Consider the following 14,520-nt stretch of genomic DNA (forward strand, 5'->3'; position numbering starts at 1 on the left):
ATTGAGCCCTTTGCTGAGTCCATTAGGAAGGATGCGGGCATAAGAGGAGCGACAATCCCAAGCAGCGGAGGCACTCAGGTCAAAGTCTCCCTGTACATGGACGACGTCGCCATCTTCTGCTCGGATCCGCTGTCCGTTCGCAGACTGATAAGCATCTGCAACCAGTTCAAACGGGCCTCGGGAGCCAAAGTAAATTGCGGCAAGAGCGAGGCCATGTTCTTTTGGAACTGAACTGACCGATCCTTTGTCCCCTTCACCATCAGGTCAGACTACCTGAAGGTGCTGGGGATATGGTTTGGAAGGACTGGGGCGTGCGCCAAAACCTGGAAGGAGCGAGTAGCCAGGATACACCATAAACTGAACATGTGGGAGCAGCGATCTCTCTCCATTGTGGTTAAGAACCTGGTCATCAGATGCAAGGCGATCACATTGTTGCTGTATGTGGCGCAGGTCTGGCCCATACCCCACTCCTGTGCCATGGCGGTCACCCGAGCCATTTTCCACTTTATCTGGAGATGCAAAATGGATTGGGTCTGGAGGGACACAATGTTCAAACCTCTGGATAAAGGCAGAAAAAACGTTGACGTCATCCTGATGACCACCATCGTGTGCGGCTGTATCATGCTGTGCATAGAGCCCCAGTACGCAAACACCAAGTGTCATTACGTGCTGAGGTTCTATCTGTCCCTGGTGTTGCAAAGGCCACATTGCCATGGAACGCTCCATCCAGTTGGACTATGCCATACCACCTATCCTTCGTGGAAAAGTTTGTGCAGAAAAACACCTTTGACCACCAAACCATCAGGCAGTGGTCTGCATGGAATGTCCTCAAGGTCCTATGGGAAAAGAAGATGGTGGATCCTATCGAATGGTTCCCCAAGCAGACAGCCAAAGTCATTCGGCAGAATGCCTCATCACCAGAACTTTCAAACAAGCACCAAGACGTAGCTTGGCTGGTGGTGAGAAGGGCCCTCCCCGTCAGATCCTTCCTGCATGCTCGGAATCTCACCAGCTCTGCATGCTGCCCTGGAGGTGGCTGTGGTGGGGAAGAGACTGTTGCCCACCTCCTTCTGGAATGTGCCTTTGCAAAGCAGGTGTGGAAAGAGATGCAGTGGTTTTTGTCAAAGTTCATCCCAAGCAGCTTTAAAACAGGAGTCTGTGCTCTACGGGCTGTTCCCAGGGACGCACACCGAGATAAACATCTACTGCTACTGGAGGACCATCAATTTGGTGAAAGACGCTCTTTGGTCTGCCCAAAACTTGCTGGTCTTCCAGTGCAAAAAGTTGTCCACGACCTAGTGTTGCAGACTGGCACATTCCAAGGTCCAGGGCTATGTGCTGACGGACGTACTAAAGCTTGGGGCAGCTGCTGCAAAGGCTCAATGGGGAAAGACCACTGTGTAAGGTCTTCCCGCCATAGTGAACCGAGGGGCTGGAACCATGGAAACCCCTCGGGCTGTATAGAGCAAATATGGTTTTGCTGTAAAATGTACATTGTATATAAAATGGAATGGAAGGGTTGTGAGGCAACTCACTCCTGTATTGAACAAAACTGATTTCCTTTGCACTTTCTGGAATATCAGCTTGGTACTGTTTTGTAATTTTTTTTAACAGATTTTTATGAATAAAGTATATTTTTGAGAAAAAAGTGGAATAGCCAGAATTGTGTGAAATCTTAAAAACACTCAGTTGGTGCTGTAATATTGTCTGAATAAGCTTATCCTGATTGTGTGCATTTTCAGTGAAAGCTCTTTCCCCGCAAAGAAGCCAGTGAGAGGCTCCAGATGCCCGGTGGGTGAATCTGCAGCTCAGCTCCTCCAGCGCCACCTGCAGGCCGGGAGGACCACAGGCCTCCAACCTCCGGTCTCCAGGCAACCCGAGACCGCACACAGCAGAGCGAAGCAGTCAGGCTGAATATGGAGAGCGCCCCAGGTAAGGACGGGAGTAGCGCACTGCTGAGAGAGGAGATTTAATCCGATTCGAAAAGGCTGGTGACTGTCAGGTAGCGTCCACAGTTATGATGGGACTGAGGAATGGGTCCACTCTCCAACTGTATTCCTGAATTCTTATCAAAGGGGAATTATTGAAGGGAAGGTTTCATCGTGAGGAGGAAAAGGAAAGGTGTTTTTGGGGTTGGGAAATGGATAGCTCCTGCTTGAAGGGTCATGCATTGACTGCGCCAGAATGGAACTTCTTTCTGCCCTGTAGTTTTAGTAGGATTGTATTATTTCTTTACTCCTCCCCAGCCACTAATTTTCTCTCCTCTGGACGGGGTGTAGGTTTCATAGGTGTCAGTACTTTCCGTCAGTGGCAATTCTTCCAAGTGTTGATTATATGCTGTAATTATGTAAATAAATAATAACCCCTTGTATCTGGTTAATTGTATCGTTTGTCCTGTCAAAGTTACCTCCGAGTTCAGAAAGCTCAAGCTTAGTTTATTTTATGTTTTTAAAATAACAAAAACAAACCTACACTTACCTTCACTTTATTCATTCATCCCAATAAATATCTTTATGGATTTTGGATTGTCGGTCCTTTTTAGTTGCTGAATACGGTATACAGGATGGGGCTGGGGCATATAATCAACAAGTCCTAGCAAACTGCATGAATGACGAGTTTTACTGTTAATCATAAAAAAAACTTCCTGATATATTTAACGCCCTTCCTCAAGTAAGGTAGTTTTCATTGGATTCAGAAAGGAGGTTGCTTAATCTGAATTTGGAGGAATTTAGTCCGCAATGTCTGGCGTATCCTGAAAGTTGTAGTCTGCAAGCTGGTTGAGCCTCTTCATTCAGCTGTGGGAATTGTTTCAGACTAATAAAGGTGAGAAGCTCCAGTAACTCGAGATCTGGATGTTGGAAAGAACAAAGAACAAAGAACAGTACAGCACAGGAACAGGCCATTCGGCCCACCAAGCCTGCGCCGATCTTGATGCCTGCCTAAACTAAAACCTTCTGCACTTCCGGGTAACCGTATCCCTCTATTCCCATCCTATTCATGTATTTGTCAAGATGCCTCTTAAACGTCGCTATCGTACCTGCTTCCACCACCTCCCCCGGGAGCAAGTTCCAGGCACTCGCCACCCTCTGTGTAAAGAACTTGCCTCGCACATCCCCTCTAAACTTTGCCCCTCTCACCTTAAACCTATGTCCCCTAGTAACTGACTCTTCCACCCTGGGAAAAGGGTCTGTTTTCACTCTGTCCACGCCGCTCATAACTTTGTAAACCTCTATCATGTCGCCCCTCCACCTCCGTCATTCCAGTGACAACAATCCAAGTTTATCCAACCTCTCCTCATAGCTAATGCCCTCCAGACCAGGCAACATCCTGGTAAACCTCTTCTGTACCCTCTCCAAAGCCTCCACGTCCTTCTGATAGTGTGGCGACCAGAATTGCACGCAATATTCGAAGTGTGGCCTAACTAAAGTTCTGTACAGCTGCAGCTTGACTTGCCAATTTTTATACTCTATGCCCTGACCGATGAAGGCAAGCATGCCGTACGCCTTCTTGTCTACCTTATCCACCTGCGTTGCCACTTTCAGTGACCTGTGGACCTGTACGCCCAGTTCTCTGCCTGTCAATACTCCTAAGGGTTCTGCCCGTAAAGAGAAAGAGAAGTATGAAATTCTCTATGAACAGAAAATATTAGAGTCACAACATCTACAGGCTGTTAATTGATGTAAACAAAGACAGATTTTGAGCCTTAATTTTTGAATGGACTTCTCCAGTGTTTGCTTAATGCGAGTTAAACTTGTTAGCCTTAAATTGCCATACACTAACAATCCAGCAGCAGGATAACACATTGGAGTGAATTTTCCTCTACTTGTGTTTGGGCATAAATGATCATAAATGGTATAAATGTTGCCAGGTGCATCACTTGGAGGAAATTTGGGCAGGCAGGTTTGGACAATGCACGTGCGTGTCCAAATTTTCTGTATGTGCTGCGTCCTGGTGCAAATGGAGGAAAGTCTGCCTCATTGTGTTTTACATGTTATAATGTTCCTGTCATTATAAATCAATGAATCCCCTGGCATTGTGATCAGTGCGAATTGTGAATTTTCTCGTATATAAAAAAACCTCACATTTGGTGTGTGTCATACATGTGAAATGTCCATCGTAGAAAATTTCTAATCTTTCTTGAATATTTAAGCCAATCAAAATTAGGCACTTCCCTGTCTCTGAGTGCATCTCTCACCAATTTCTTTCCAAATTCCTCCAGTGACCATGTGACCCCCCCACCCCCGCCTGCCTTACAATAGATAGGTTAAGTGAGTGGGCAAAAACTTGGCAGATGGAGTTCAATGTGGGAAAGCATGAGGTCATCCACTTTGCTAGGAAGAATAAAAAGGCAGGTTATTATTTAGATGGAGAAAGACTACAAAATACTGCAGTACAGAGGGATCTGGGTGTTCTTGTACATGAAACACAAAAAGTTAGCATGCAGGTGCAGCAAGTAATTAGGAAGGCAAATGGAATTTTGGCCTTTATTGCTAGGGGGTTAGAGTTTAAAAATAGGGAAGTCTTGTTACAACTGTACAGGGTGTTGGTGAGGCCACACCTGGAGTACTGCATACAGTTTTGGTCCCCGTATTTAAGGAAGGATAAACTAGCATTGGAGGCAGTTCAGAAAAGGTTCACTAGGCTGATTCCTGGGATGAAGGGGTTGTCTTATCAAACAGGTTAGGCCTTTATTCATTGGCGTTTAGAAGAATGAGAGGTGATCTTATTGAAACATATAAGATTCTAAGGGGGCTTGATAGGATAGATGTTGAGAATATGTTTCCACTGGGGGGGAATCTCGAATTAGGGGACATGGTTACAGAATAAGGGGTCACACATTTAAAACTGAAATGCAAGGAATTTCTCCTCTCAGAGGGTGTTGAATCTCTGGAATTCTCTACCTCAGAGAGTTGTGGAGGCTAGATCACTGAATGTATTTAAGGAGGACTAGACAGATTTTTGAAATCTCGGGGAGTTGAGGGTTATGCAAAGCAGGCCCGAAAGAGGAGTTGAGGCCTGGGACAGATCAGCCATGATCTTATTGAATGGCAGGGCAGGCTTGAGGGGCTGAATGGCCTACTTCTGCTCCTATTTCTTATGTTCTTATCCCTCCCTGCTCCAGCAACCCTTCAACTTGCAGTCTCCGATTTAATGAGTAGCGTCACAAGAAAACTACAAGTTTATTTTTTAAAACAAACTCTGGGAATGCTCACTCAGAAATGAGAATGTCCAGCTGAAAACTGGATGCACGTTGACCCAAACCAGAGGTCATTGGAGGAAGATAACTTGGGAAAATCTCCTAATGTTCTATTTTGATCATGTGCTACAAAGATACCATGTGTATTTTGGGAACTGGGAAGGCCCACACTAATTTCAGGATTGGAATCTTAGTTTTTTTCTATACTTTTTTTTGCCAGGACCTTTTAAAATCTGTTTCATTGCTTACATCCAAATCACCATTTCTCACTCTGCCCCTTTTGGTCTTTTTTTTACCATGCTTAATTTTTGGACAAGACAAGCACGGTGTATTTAGAAATGGCTCATTGGCTGGAATTTTTCGTTGGGCGGGATGTCCCGCCCACCGGCCAAAAAGTCAGTGGCGAGCCCGCCTCACCGGACCTGGGAGCTAGGCCGTGATTTTCCGTTGCCCAGAACCTTAATTGGTCTTGGGTGGGACTTCCACCTCCTTGAGGCAGGAAGTCCTGCCTAATGGAGCTGCCGGCCAATCAACGGGCTGGCAGCTCTTAGACACAGCAGCGCCACCAGAAGCGGTGGCCACTTTAGGGACTACACCCAGCCATCGCAAGCATGGTGAAGTAAAGGCCTGCTTTGGGTATAAAATTAAAACCCAATCTGGGCTCGACCCGCCCACAGCCAAACCGAACCTGACTGGAGCCCGCGACCTTTAATTTTTTTTTTCTTGCCCGACCCGACCTGACTATCGCAATGAATGGAATCCACAGTAATCGGAAGTAATTATAGGAGCCATTTACACACCGAAAAATGGAAAAAACACTTGATAAAATGCAATGATGTATTTATTTATAAAACACAGAGCTAGTACAGTCCAGCCCAACCTGACCCGAGCCCGAATGCTGGGTGCAAAATATAGACCCGACCCCCCCCAAACCCGACACATGTACTTGGGTGTAGTTGGGTCTGGGTCAGGTCGCCAGGCTTTAAGGTGAAGGATGGCCCCAGAAGACAGGTAAGTTTTTAGGGCCTCACCGGGGACAATCAGCTGGGCTCCAGCGAGGCAAGGGGGGTCAGTTATGGGGGTGCCGGGAGAGTGTTATGCGTTGGGGGCGGTTGGGCTTCGGGGGCGGCCCTCCATGGGCCACAGGGTGCCTTCCCCAGCCTGCAAGAAGGCCGCCTGGTTTTATCAGGCTGGGTTCTTGAGGCTTTTGCCATCTGGCTGCAGAGAATAAAATACCCGCGGCGGGAGGAGGCCTTTAAGTGCCAGTTAATTGGCCACTTAAGGCTCTGATTGGCCTGGGGCAGGTGGGATGTTTCTCACTGTTGCTGCACCGCATGAAGTTGCAGCGGGGGCGGGACAGGGATGGGAACAGCCCCCGCGCCTCCCACTCAAGTTTACGGCCCCCTACCACCACCAGACTGCTCGTTTGGGGGCCGTAAAATTCCGGCATTATCTGACTTCTCACTCCCTTGTCTGAAGTTTCCAGTCAATTAGATCCTAGCATGCTGACATTATTCATTGTTTTGTCAGTCCAGATTGTGTGGTTTTTGGGTAAGCTATCCAAGGAATTCTTGTTTTTTAAAAAAAACATTATTCCCCACTTGCTTCCCTTTGTTATCCCTGTATATGGATAGCTGTCCAGTTATTCCTTCCTGGAAAGTGCAAGGGTGCAGAAATTGAGTGAGGACAGGATCAGGTTCAGTTGTAATGCTTGCCTCAATTAAATAGCCTGTTGATATTCACTGTCTAAACTCACACATGAAGAATAATCACTTGGGTGAGGTACCAGAAGGTGCTTGGGAATTAAACCACAGCAAGAGCCAGTACTTTCAGGAAGGAGAGGGCTAAAGGTGGGGAACATAGGAACAGGAGTAGGCCATTCAGCCCATCGTGCCTACCCCGCCATTCAATATGATCATGGGCGATCATCCCACCTCAATGCTTTTTTCCCACACTGTTCCCATATCCCCTTATGTCATTTGTATTTAGAAATCTGTCAATCTCTGCTTTAAACATACTCAGTGACTGAGCTTCCACAGCCCTCTGGGGTAGAGAATTCCAAAGATTCACAACCCTCTGAGTAAAGAAATTTCTCCTCATCTCTGTCCTCAGTGGCTTCCCCCTTATTTTGAAATTGTGTCCTCTGCTTCTAGACTCCCCAACCAAGGGAAACAGCTGCTTCTACCCTGTCTATCCCTTTAAGTATATTGTAGGTTTCAATGAGATCACCTCTCATTCTTCAAAACTCTAGAGAATACAGGCCCAGTTTCCTCAATCTCTCTTCATAGGACAGTCCTGCCATCCCAGGAACAAGTCTGGTGAATCTTCGTTGCACTCCCTCTATGGCAATAATATCCTTCCTAAGGTAAGGGGACCAAAACTGCACACCGTATTCCAAGTGCGGTCTAACCAAGGTTCCAAACAATTGAAATAAAAACAAGAAATGCTGGAATCACTCAGCAGGTCTGGCAGCATCTGTGGAAAGAGAAGCAGAGTTAACGTTTCGGGTCAGTGACCCTTCATCCAAACAATTGAAGCAAGACTTTACTACCCCTGTACTCAAATCCTCTTGCGATAAGGGCTAACATACCATTAGCCTTCCTCATTGCTTGATACACCTGCATGTTAGCTTTCAGTGACTTATTGGCAAGGACACCCAGGTCCCTTTGTACATCTGTAGTTTTTAATCTCTTACCATTTAAGAAATACTCTGCACATCTATTCCTTTTACCAAAGTCGATAACCTTAAATTTTTCCTAATCATATTCCGTTTACCACATTCTTGCCACTCACTAAGTCTGTCCAAATTGTCTTGAAGCTGCTTTGCATCTTCCTCACACACGCATTCCCACCTAGTTTAGTGTCATCCGTGAACTCAGAAATACTACATTTGGTCCCCACATCCAAATCATTGATTTATATTGTGAACAGCTGGGACCCAAGCACTGATCCCTGCGGTACCCCACTAGTCACAGCCTGCCAATGCGAGAATGACCTGTTTATTCCTACTGTCTGCTTTCTGACTGTTAACCAATCCTTAATCCATGCCAGTATATTACCTCCTATCCCATGTTCTTTAACTTTGCGAACTAATCTCCTGCGGGGGGCTTTATCAAAAGCCTTCTGAAAATCTAAGTATACCACGTCCACCTACTCCCTTTTATCAATTCTGTTAGTAACATCCTCAAAAAACCCCAACAGGTTCATCAAACATAATTTCCCATTCATAAATGCAAAAATAAAGAATGTCAGATTTATGGATCAGCCACTTTCTCAGATAAGTACAGATGTGAGAGACCTGTAGAGCTAATTGCTCACCTTCCATAGAAACTGATGGTTCTCCTCCACCACACCATCTAACTGCCTCTTGAATGGTTCTGGAGTTTTTGCCTCCACAGGCTTACTCAGCAAACCATTCTAGGTCTCAAATCAGTCTTTATGAAGAAGTACCTCCTGAAGTCAATCCTGAACTTATTTTCTTTTTGAGCTTCATGTCTTAACATGAAGTAGTATTCAGGAATTAATTGTTCTATTCTGTTAAATATTTACAAGTTAGATCTCATTCGTTGTCTTGTTGGGACGAAATAAAACAACACTGATGGTTTAGGAGTGTTCAACCTGCTGGTGTGGCTCCATTCTGGGTGTTTATGGTGATGATTTTCTTTCTGATGCTGCAGGTAATGTTGATTCTGCAGACCTCCTGTTCAGGACTGGAGAAGAGGGGGCATACAAAGAGACAGAAGGGCCTGCAGAAGAGGTACAATGAAGACCGGTTTGTGTCTGTCCGTTTTCACCAAATTGCAGCATCAATGCACGGCAGGCCAGGTGATGGGTTATAGCTGTCTCTTTGACATGCCATTGAGTTTCCCTGGTAATATCTAGGCATGAAGCTGAAGTTCACAAGGACATTCTCTACTCCACTCTTTCTTTCTTTCTTTCTCATGCTTTCTGTCATTTCTGAGTAAAATTCATGTTTTAACACCAGCTCCATGCCGTTTGGGATTTTCCAGGTACAATGCCAATTTTCAAAAATCTCAGTTTTACCTTGCAGTATCACAAAGTTTTCAAAACAATTTTGAACTGTTTTTAAGCACCCTCACATCCTGCATGAAATGTCACCACAATTCACCTTATCTGTGTCGCTGCCCTCCCTCAGTTGTTACTCTCCCTTTTGTGTCTCCCCTCCCTCCCCTCATTGTTACCTTCCTTTACCTTCTTGTCTGTCTGTTCCCAGTCATCTCAACTGTCTGTTCTGCATCTCCTTCAGTTATTAGCCCTGTCTTTTTTCTTCCTCCCCCAGTTATCTCCCCTGCCATATCTCCGCCCTGGTTCTCCCTCTTCCTCCTCTTCCCCATGCTTTGGGTGTAGAGATTGTCCTGACTCCATTAAACCCCCAAATGAGGGAACTGAAGGACAAGAATGTCTTCAGCGGGAGGAATTAAAAATGGAGGTGAGAGTTGCTAATGGGTTGCATGTAGTAATAAATGGTGCAGATCTGGGCAATACCTGAGGTGAAGATAAATGGAGGCAAACTAGAAGGTAATATTCCATCAAAAGGGAGGTTCTATTGGTGACACTGCTGTCATGCATGGAAGGAGCCGTAATGAAATTAATAATGAAATGGAAAAATTATGAATTAAAAAAGTCAACTGCTAAACAAAATATGGACACTGGTACCACTGTCAAAATGGAGTAGCAGTCAGGTGACCTCTTGTACTAGGAATCAACAAACTTGTCTGCAATGATGGAACTCATTACCCTTGTCTAAAATAGATCTGGTAAAAACCCTTTTGAAATTGAAAGGAACACTATTGCATATTGACGACTTCTAGATACATGAATTAACTAACAGAGGGTTCTGGAAGCAGATGGACTAACGGCCCAAATCAAAATGAGTAGGTGTGAAGTAGTCACATCTTAACAGAATGGTACCCATCCAGACATCAGTAGATAGCCATGGATTCCACATCCTGCTCCATTGTGTGGTCACACCAGGGGAGAAAGACATGTGTCAACTAACAGAAGCTCTAATGTGATGAATTTTGTAGCCCTCTGGAGCGAGAGTGAGAGAGAGAGAGAAGGAGATCATGCCAACATCTTCAGAAAGCAGTCCAGTGAGAGGCTGTGGAAAGAAATCCAGCCCAGCCCAAAGAAGCCCTCCTGCTAATTCTACACTTCAACTTGCTGCAGCAGAGAACTGAAAGTGACCACCACCTCCAGTCCAAAGTCTTAACCACTAGAAATCTACAACACCTCAACAAGTTCAACACTACAAAACCCCAGGCCTGCAGCTTTAAAAGAGACTGTCCTCCTTAGAAGATTCGGCAGGTTTACTGTAAATCACGAATACCTACCTCACTTTGAACTACATCCTACCCTTCTCTCTCTATCTATCCATTCTTGTGTATGTGTGTATGAGTGAATGTGTGTCTGAGTAAGATAGTGACCATTTTGGGAATTGTGTAAAAATAAATAGGTAGGTTTTCTCGTAGGTTTAAAAAAAAATAATTTGTCTGTTTATTTGACCCTAAAAAATGCTCAGGGACTAATTCACCATTTTTAACAAAACACGATTGCAGTCAGATGGGACGTGAACGGTGGGAACCGCCCACGCCCCTTTCCACCTGTCCGTAACAAACTGGGGGCTTGAAGCCGAGATTCTGAACAATTAGATTAAGTGAGAGATTTGGAAAAGGGAGGAAAATTGACCCCTAAAACTGTGGAAAATTGAACAATCAGGTTTTCCCATGCCATTCTTTTCTTCTCCAAGGTGCTAGAAAGAAAAAGTATGGCCACATTTAATGCTGAAGTGTTTGTAGAGCAGGGGAGACATATCCTATGATAAGTTAAATAAATTAAGTATTGAAGATTTAAAAACCTTAGCTGCTCAGGCGGGAGTCACTTTCAGACAAAAAACAAAGAAACCTGAAATAGTGAAGAATTTAGCTAGTCATTTTAATCTTGCCGCTGAACCAGACGAAACAGGAATGGAACATGAAATGGATAAAATTACACTAGCTAAGATTCAAGTAGAAAGGGACCTTGTGATGTGAAAATTGGAATTAGAGTTTGAGTTGTGAATGAAGCAAGAGGCAGCGGAAATAGAGATGTAAAGACAGGACGCAGCAAGAAAAGTTGAGTTAGAAAGGCTGCAAGCACAGGGTGAGAATGCCACCAGCCACTCAAACCTTATCCCCAATTCAGAGCAGAACTTTGATGTAATAAGACACTCATGGTTAGTGCCAAAATTTAATGAGGAAGAGGTCAAGTCCTATTTTATATCCTTTGAGAAAATAGTTGACAGGTTAAACTAGCTGAAAGATTGTTAGACAAAGCTCTTAGAAAGCGAATTGGTGGGTAGAGCTCGCAAAGCTCAGTCCATGTTATCAGAAGAAAGTTCCCTTGATTATGAGCAGACTAAAGCTGCTATATTAAATGCATATGAGTTAGTTCCTGAAGCCTATCGGCAACAGTTTTGAAAAGCTAGGAAGCGACCTGCCCAAACTACATTGAATTTGAAAGAATTAAGAATTGGGGCGGCACAGTGGCGTAGTGGTTAGCACCACAGCCTCACAGCTCCAGCGACCCGGGTTTGATTCTGGGTATTGCCTGTGTGGAGTTTGCAAGTTCTCCCTGTGACTGTGTGGGGTTTCACCGGGTGCTCTGGTTTCCTCCCACAGCCAAAGACTTGCAGGTTGATAGGTAAATTGGCCATTATAAATTGCCCCTAGTATAGGTAGGTGGTAGGGAAATATAGGGACGGGTGGGGATGGGTAGGAATATGGGATTAATGTCTTCTTCTTTGGCCTCCTTATCTCGACAGACAATGGGTAAGCGCCTGGAGGTGGTCAGTGGTGTGTGGAGCAGCGCCTGGAGTGGCTATAAAGGCCAATTCTAGAGTGACAGGCTCTTCCACAGGTGCTGCAGAAAAATTTGTTTGTCGGGGCTGTTACACAGTTGGCTCTCCCCTTGCGCTTTTGTCTTTTTTCCTGCCAACTGCTAAGTCTCTTCGACTTGCCACACTTTAGCCCCGCCTTTATGGCTGCCCGCCAGCTCTGGCGAACGCTGGCAACTGACTCCCACGACTTGTGATCAATGTCACAGGACTTCATGTCGCGTTTGCAGACGTCTTTAAAGCGAAGACATGGACGGCCGGTGGGTCTGATACCAGTGGCGAGCTCGCTGTACAATGTGTCTTTGGGGATCCTGCCATCTTCCATGCGGCTCATATGGCCAAGCCATCTCAAGCGCCGCTGACTCAGTAGTGTGTATAAGCTGGGGATGTTGGCCACCTCGAGGACTTCTGTGTTGGAGATACGGTCCTGCCACCTGATGCCAAGTATTCTCCGGAGGCAGCGAAGATGGAATGAATTGAGACGTCGCTCTTGGCTGACATACGTTGTCCAGGCCTTGCTGCCATAGAGCAAGGTACTGAGGACACAGGCTTGATACACTCGGACTTTTGTGTTCCGTGTCAGTGCGCCATTTTCCCACACTCTCTTGGCCAGTCTGGACATAGCAGTGGAAGCCTTCCCCATACGCTTGTTGATTTCTGCATCTAGAGACAGGTTACTGGTGATAGTTGAGCTTAGGTAGGTGAACTCTTGAACCACTTCCAGAGCGTGGTCGCCAGTATTGATGGATGGAGCATTTCTGACGTCCTGCCCCATGATGTTCGTTTTCTTGAGGCTGATGGTATGGCCAAATTCGTTGCAGGCAGCCGCAAACCTGTCGATGAGACTCTGCAGGCACTCTTCAGTGTGAGATGTTCATGCAGCATCGTCAGCAAAGAGGAGTTCCCTGATGAGGACTTTCCGTACTTTGGACTTTGCTCTTAGACGGGCAAGATTGAACAACCTGCTCCCTGATCTTGTGTGGAGGAAAATTCCTTCTTCAGAAGACTTGAACGCATGTGAAAGCAGCAGGGAGAAGAAAATCCCAAAAAGTGTGAGTGCGAGAACACAGCCCTGTTTCACGCCACTCAGGATAGGAAAGGGGTCTGATGAGGAGCCGCCATGTTGAATTGTGCCTTTCATATTGTCATGGAATGAGGTGATGATACTTAGTAGCTTTGGTGGACATCCGATCTTTTCTAGTGGTCTGAAGAGACCACGTCTGCTGACGAGGTTAAAGGCTTTGGTGAGATCAATGAAAGCAATGTAGAGGGGCATCTGTTGTTCGCGGCATGTAGGATTCGTATTAATGCGTGGTTGATGGTCAGCACAGACTTGGTGGGCCGAAGGGCCTGTTTCAGTGCTGTATCTCTAAATAAATAAATAAACATGGCTTCCAATCACTGGATCCGATCTCGTAAGCTAGACCTCTCATGTGAAAATTTTAGAGAAGTGATTTTGCTAGAAGAATTTAAAAGTAGCATTCTCCTTAACATAAAGACGCCTATTGAAGAACAAAGAATTACAAGGGTAAAAGAAGCAGCTGCGAGGGCAGACGATAATGAGCTTACTCAAAAATCCTTTTTTTCAGGGAAAACCCTTTTATAACAATCCCCAGAGGTCGGCGGGGGAGGAGGGGGGGTGGCGGTGGGTGGGTGGTGGTAAAGCCTGGCTTGGGTATAAAATTAAAACCCGACCCAGGCCTGACCCGACAACAGCCAACCCGAACCCGACCTGGGCCCGAGTCCTTTAACTTTTTTAAATGCCCGATCGGAGCCCGACACATGTAGTCAGGTTTGGTCGGCTAGCCAGGCTTTACTGCAGAGTGCAGTCCGAACTGCACATTTCCTGCCTTGACATCCTGAATGTTCATTTGAAGATTACTTCCCGGAGCCAGGCAGCACTGTCCATGTCCAGCCTGACCTGACCCGAGTCCGAATGCTGGATCCGACCCGACCCGAACCTGACACATGTCATTGGGTCTGGTTGGGTTCGGGTTGGGTAGCCATGCTTTACCGGGAGGGACAGAAAGTGGGATAATAATGATAAAAGATGGGATGCTAATGAAAAAAGAACCAAAAGTGAGAATGCAAGAAGCCCTCAACCAGTAAGGAAAAGAAGTACAGAGGGCAGGAATGTGTCCCACAGACCTGTGTCTTCCTATTGCGGTATAGCAGGGCATGTAAAAGCTGACTGCTGGAAGTTAAAAGGAAAAACAATAAATGTTGTAGGAGCTCACAAGGCTAGCCTAAAAAAGGATGTCCAAGCAGGCAACAAGGCAGGCAAGCCTGTGACCCTAACCACAGTGTTGGACCCCTCAATGAATACTGCCCTAAATGTGGCAGAAATAGAAAAGATTCCTGAAGGTTATCAAGTTTTTGTTTCAAAGGGAAAGGTGTCATTGTCCTTGTATCAATTCCGCCTGCAGTG

The 14,520-nt window shown here is 45.7% G+C and overlaps 1 protein-coding gene across 3 annotated transcripts in view; it reads left to right on the top strand.

Annotated features, from left to right (window-relative positions):
* Positions 1-1,874: 1,874 nt before the first annotated feature.
* The window catches only part of LOC137377293 (uncharacterized), a 92,609-nt gene continuing 79,963 nt past the window's right edge, over positions 1,875-14,520 (top strand). For 2 of the 3 annotated variants that reach the window (XM_068046851.1, XM_068046854.1), the window contains exons 1-2: positions 1,875-1,932; positions 8,875-8,954. In XM_068046851.1, coding sequence (XP_067902952.1) covers positions 1,917-1,932; positions 8,875-8,954 — 96 coding nt within the window. In that variant the 5' untranslated portion in view covers positions 1,875-1,916. Of the gene's footprint in view, positions 1,933-8,874; positions 9,023-14,520 lie in introns of those variants that run through there. The other variant, XM_068046852.1, reaches the window with a different exon arrangement.

This window comes from Heterodontus francisci, chromosome 14 (genome assembly GCF_036365525.1).
Source record: "Heterodontus francisci isolate sHetFra1 chromosome 14, sHetFra1.hap1, whole genome shotgun sequence".
Lineage (NCBI taxonomy): Eukaryota > Metazoa > Chordata > Chondrichthyes > Heterodontiformes > Heterodontidae > Heterodontus > Heterodontus francisci.